At 39.0% G+C, this 5,606-nt stretch overlaps 1 protein-coding gene across 1 annotated transcript in view; it reads right to left on the bottom strand.

Annotated features, from left to right (window-relative positions):
• LOC113822780 (WD repeat-containing protein 81) overlaps positions 1 to 1,911 on the bottom strand; it is a 50,612-nt gene extending 48,701 nt beyond the window's left edge. Inside the window, exons 1-2 of the mRNA XM_027375318.2 lie at positions 1,109 to 1,911; positions 722 to 882 (exon numbers count right to left, since the gene is read on the bottom strand). Coding sequence (XP_027231119.2) covers positions 722 to 882; positions 1,109 to 1,911 — 964 coding nt within the window. The remainder of the gene's footprint in view (positions 1 to 721; positions 883 to 1,108) is intronic.
• Between the last annotated feature and the right edge of the window lie 3,695 nt (positions 1,912 to 5,606).

Raw genomic sequence — 5,606 nt, 5'->3', positions numbered from 1 at the left:
TATGAAAAAGAAAGAAAGAAAGAAAAAAGAATTAAACAAATAAAAAAATATACATATTTCTATTATTCTTGCACTGAGTTACGAACTACCTTGAGGGATAATATGGAGTGTGTGCAAGGAAAACAGTCTATTACCATGTGGGGGGGGGGGGGGGAGTGAGAGAGAGAGAGAGAGAGAGAGAGAGAGAGAGAGAGAGAGAGAGAGAGAGAGAGAGAGAGAGAGAGAGAGAGAGAGAGAGAGAGAGAGAGAGAGAGAGAGAGAGAGAGAGAGAGAGAAGAGAGAGAGAAAGGGAGAGAGAGAGAGAGAGAGAGAGAGAGAGAGAGAGAGAGAGAGAGAGAGAGAGAGAGAGAGAGAGAGAGAGAGAGAGAGAGAGAGAGAGAGAGAGAGAGAGAGAGGGAGAGAGAGAGGGAGAGAGAATAACATTTCAAAGGGGAGGGACAGAGTCTTGTCACCCCATGAAGTGTCAACGTGTGCCTGGCCTACAAGCCGCGCACCTGGCAGAGCGGCCACTCTCGTAAGCCTAATGCCCATATTTTGGTCCATGTAATTGCTGTGAAGCAACTGGATCCAAAGAGTTAATTACAATGTTAGCAGAATTGCTGATCTGTGAGATATAATCTATAAATTTCAACATTCCCATGGAAGAAAACAAAACAAAAACACATATCCAGTCAGATTTTTTTTGAAATATTAATTCACTCACAACCACAATAGGTCTAACCTGGCTCAGCCTCTGCCTCAGCTTCTGTGAGGACACCTTCTACTCTTGCAGCACCAGCTTCTTCTGCCTCCATACTGAGGGTGAGCTCTGTGTGTCTGGAGTGTGAGGCCTCCTCACAAGGGGAGGTAACTCCTTCACTACCCAGGCTTATGTCCACACTCCTAGAGCAAAATATTTGATAATTATGTGGGGACTACTAGATGTAGCAAGGGTAAAGTGTACTTCTAATTCAGCAGAGGAATTCAAATAGCACAAAAAGGTTTGATAACTGGCTCTAGAGTTTCAAACATTTAGGGTACATATAGCAACTTAAATATCTTCAACGTCTTTTACTTACTGGTGCATCTTCTTTAAGCTAATTGTGTAACTTACACCTAAATGACTTACTTCAGTGTAGTTGACTGTTTCCTCACTATTTCTGCAGCCTGTTGTGCTCTTCCTAAAACTTCTTTGTAACCTCCTACACCCTCTATTAATGGTGTGACAAAGAAGGTGAGGAACTTATGTAACCCAAACCAGACTATTAGCTGCAGTAAGAAAGAGCGATGGAAGAGCTTTAGATGTTTGTCTGTGACAGTTTCAGCTTCAAACAGTTTAACAACTGGTGGTAAGAGGTGTTTGTTTGCTTCCTCTGGCCCAAGGGCCTGGGCTAGGGGACTTGTCAGGTACCAGGCAGCATTTACAGCACTCTCTGGGAATTCAAAGAGCTCTATGAGGTACGGCAGAATAAGACTCAATCCTTCAGAGGACAGACTTGGTAATATCTTTGGAAGGTCCTTGGCAGCCATCTTGACCCTAATTTCAGCCACTTTCATGATGTACTCATTCCTCTTTTGCAGATCACAACATGAAAGTTGAGCTTCACTAAGGAGTTGTGAGTACTGCCTCATCTTGCACACAAAGGCATACAATTTAGGGAAATATGAAGGGAAGACAATTACATTAATCAGAGACTGAAGAAGCTGGTGAGGGCTGGGAGGAGGGAGACCATCTGAAGACACAGGCTCATACTTGTTAGGGAGAACATAGTCTCTAGTGTCTCTTGCACTGTAAATCTGAAATATAACCTGTAGTGTGTGACGGATGCACCTTGGTATGTCAATCTGATCATTCATCAATAGTTTGAGGGCATGGGCATATCTCTCTGGTAGCTTTTGCCCTGTTACTAAGCACTCGACATTTTGGAGCATTAAACAATCTCCACAGTAATGCATCCTATTGCTTGAATGTCTCTTACACGTCTCAGATGAGCAGCCTGCTTAACTGCTTGCTGAATGTCACGGCATTTAAAGGTTCTTTCAGGAATCATCCTTGAAGTCTTCAGGACTAAGTTAAACAACATTTCCACTTGGTTGAGTGCCACAAGTGGATTATAATCCTGTGGAAGTTGGATCATGGGCATTTCTGGTACCTTTTCCTCAAAGAGAGAAGTTCTTGATCTGCTTAGCTTCTTTGAAAGAGCCAATGATTTAATGCTCTCAGTCTCTTCATCCTGACGTTCCGGTGCAGAATCTCCTTCACTCTGCTCATCTGATTTCTCTATTTCTGAAAAAAAGTGTTATTGATGAACATAGAAACTTTGTGCATAATCATAATAAAATGGCTGCAAAATGAATATATGCTACATGGGAAATCTACACTAAAGAGTTAAAAATAAACAAAAAGCACACCTTAATTTTGTTACAAAACTTGGCTATCTTGTTATATCTCCATGAAGGTATGGAATTTGATGATTTGATGACAAAAGACTCAGAAAGATATGCTTTGTCAAATATCATTACTCTTACCCACTAATCCTAAATCTAGGAAGCCCAATTTCTTTTATGAGACAACTCATTTCTTTTTCCTAGCCTATATAAGTAGTGGTTTCTTGGCATGGGTAGGCCCAGTTCCTTTTGTAAATAATGCTGTATTGCCCTCACAGAAATGTTCTGTAGAAAATCTGTGATTTCCTTCAGTGCAGAGTTGATATGGAGGGGTTTCTTGTTCATTTCAGTAGCAACTGACTTTCTGCTTGGGAACAGTACCAGGACAGAGTCTAGCAACAGCTTTCTCAAGATTGTAGATTACCATACATGTAACAGTAATATTAGAGTTGCACCTTAGTCAAGACCAGATGTTTCTTCTTAACTACAAATGTATGGTGCCCAAAATCAGCTATAAATGGCAGGGTCAGCTGACAGCTTTACAGCTCTTAGAGCAAAGACTTTAATTTGCTTGGATAGTAGCCTCATGCATAATTCCTTCCTCCAAACTAGCTGGTAGGAATATGAAAGGAAACTATACAAACATTTGTTTGTGAATTTTCTTTTTGTTTTGCAGCAACTGTTTATCATTTTACATACCACTGACTGGTACAACAATTATACAAATGTAAGAATGTAGTAATGACTGCTGAGAATAGAATAATCCTTTCTGTTTCACTTGCTTTACCTTCTATGAACCGTATTCATGTTGACAAATGTGGAAAGGTATGAAGGAGAACGAATATCTTCACAATACAAGAGATGTATTTAACCGGTTTCGATTATATCTTCGTCAGAAATACATGTATTTCTGACGAAGATATAATCAATACCGGTTAAATACATCTCTTGTATTGTAAAGATATTCGTTCTCATTCAATTCTTACCTTCTATGCTAAACCATGATCAGTGCTCAAAGCATCCAAAGTTCCATGCAGGATGATCTTCTATGTGAATAATCCTATTTGCTGTCTTAAACAGGTAGTCTTTCTCATGTCTCTTTTTTATTACAGACTTGTATTTAGTGTCTTCTAATGTATCTGGTACTGTTTGGCAAGTTTTCTCATTCTCTTTCAGTAGCTCTTCTCAGTATCCAGCTCTTCGTTTTGAGGTAAGCTGTAAGCAGTCCGTGCCCAAACTCACACCAGTGCTCTACAATGGCTTGAAGCACCAGAATACGTTCCATTGTGGACTTCCCAGGAGTGAATCCAGATTAGTTCAGCCTCTGGTGCCTCAGCAGGTGGTCTCAGGTATGTCTCAGAAGAATGTGAAAGAGAACCTTGCCTTGTATACAGAGCCTATGTAATACCTCGGGGATTGCTGCAGTCCCATCAATTCCACCTTTCCCCTTCAAGAGAGGGATGACCATGCTGCTCAACAGGTCAGGGGGAATGGTACCAGTCTGCCAGATGGCAGCCAGGGGCCAGATTCATTAACATACGATCGTAACGCATTTACCAGAAGTCATTTACCATTGCGTTTACCAGTCATGGCAAAGCGGGATTTACGAAGAAATGGTAATTTGGATATGCTGAGTTACGATCATAAATCAACTCATTCTAATGGTAGCCAACAGATGGCTCTGGTAAAGCAATTCAACCAATCAGCGAGCGCTATACATAATCTTTTAGGTTCCTTCAGCCAATCACGTAACATGTAAACAGAACTAGACACAGCGAGATTGTTCACATAATCATCAGAGATAAAACACTATTTAAGCACATGTAGAAAAAAGAATATATTTATTTGATTATGTCCATCATGTTGGATATATATTTACTGTATAGATAGGAACCAATACAAACACTGTTATATTAATATATTAGTGTTAACTCAAACCAAAGTGACAGCCCAAACAGCTTTTTATTTACATATTTTTCATCTTTGCCAGTTTATATATCAGCAAGGTAGTTTTTTCTATAGCATTTGTAATAATTATGTCAGAGATTTTTTTTTTTTTCACTTATTTATCGGTTCCATGCATTCTAGTATAATGTAGGCCTATAAGTTTATAAGAATTTGTGTGGATTTTATTCTTGCTAGTTTCCTGTGAAATTTGCATTTCTTCACTATGTCCGCATTGTGATATCTGTTTGCCATCATATTAGTTACATTAGGTGTAAAAACAAATCCAAAACTTGTTTAGATATTGTTTTTTTGACGAGATAACACATGATGACATCATCTTCCCAGAAGTTACCAGTGCTCTGACCACTGGTAAAATTCACCTTGGTAACTCCAATGGCAAGTTGTTAGTAAATACCACTGCTATCTGTTTACCATGGTAACTATAGTTACTAGTGATTTTACCATCGTAAGTGCGTTAGTGAATCCGGGCCCAGGACAGCATACAAACCCCACACCATAATTTCACCACCAGCCTTTGACAGTTCAGCTGAAATGCTGCTGATACCCACAGCTTTACCCCTCTTTTCACCCTCCACAAAATATATCATTCTGTATCAAAAAATGCACACCTACTATACTATTTTCTTTTGACTATTAATACATCTAATTACATGTAAATACATGTAAATATCCATTTTTTTTTTTAAGATTATAAAGTCAAATGCCTTTCTGTTGCTATACATGCACATACTGTACATGGTAATTTATCCCATTTCTTTCAGAAACTTTTTCAACTATGATGTTCCACTATGGGGTAGTTTGACATAAGACAATGACATATATACTTTCCTGGTGTATAAACTCAAACTTTTGAAACACCAAACATCATAATTTGCATTGTTGGAACTTGGAAATTCATTCCTGTTTAGAAAGACCTCTTTATGGTCATAAATATTTCATAATTATCATTTGAAGAGTAAACCTATTGATGCACAGTACTGATGGAAGCCAAAATCAATATTGGATTAGGAAAAATGAAAATACATAAAGACCAGAATTCTGCTAACTTTCAATGTATTTCCTGTATTTATATGGCATATATTTGCCCTTTTCTTTAACCCATTATACGTAGATGGCGTCATATGATGCACAGTGCAACTGATGACCAATCCCTTGGAGAAACAGGCGGCTGCAGGAGGTCAGGAGGTCTACTGACTGACCTCTTGGTGACTGAGCACCTGCGGAGCTATCTATGTGTAGCGACATTTCACAAAGCAAAACTACAGTGAACA

Source organism: Penaeus vannamei, chromosome 13 (assembly GCF_042767895.1).
Source record: "Penaeus vannamei isolate JL-2024 chromosome 13, ASM4276789v1, whole genome shotgun sequence".
NCBI lineage: Eukaryota > Metazoa > Arthropoda > Malacostraca > Decapoda > Penaeidae > Penaeus > Penaeus vannamei.
Note: the sequence above shows the minus strand (reverse complement) of the source record. Positions and strands in the feature narration are given on the sequence as shown.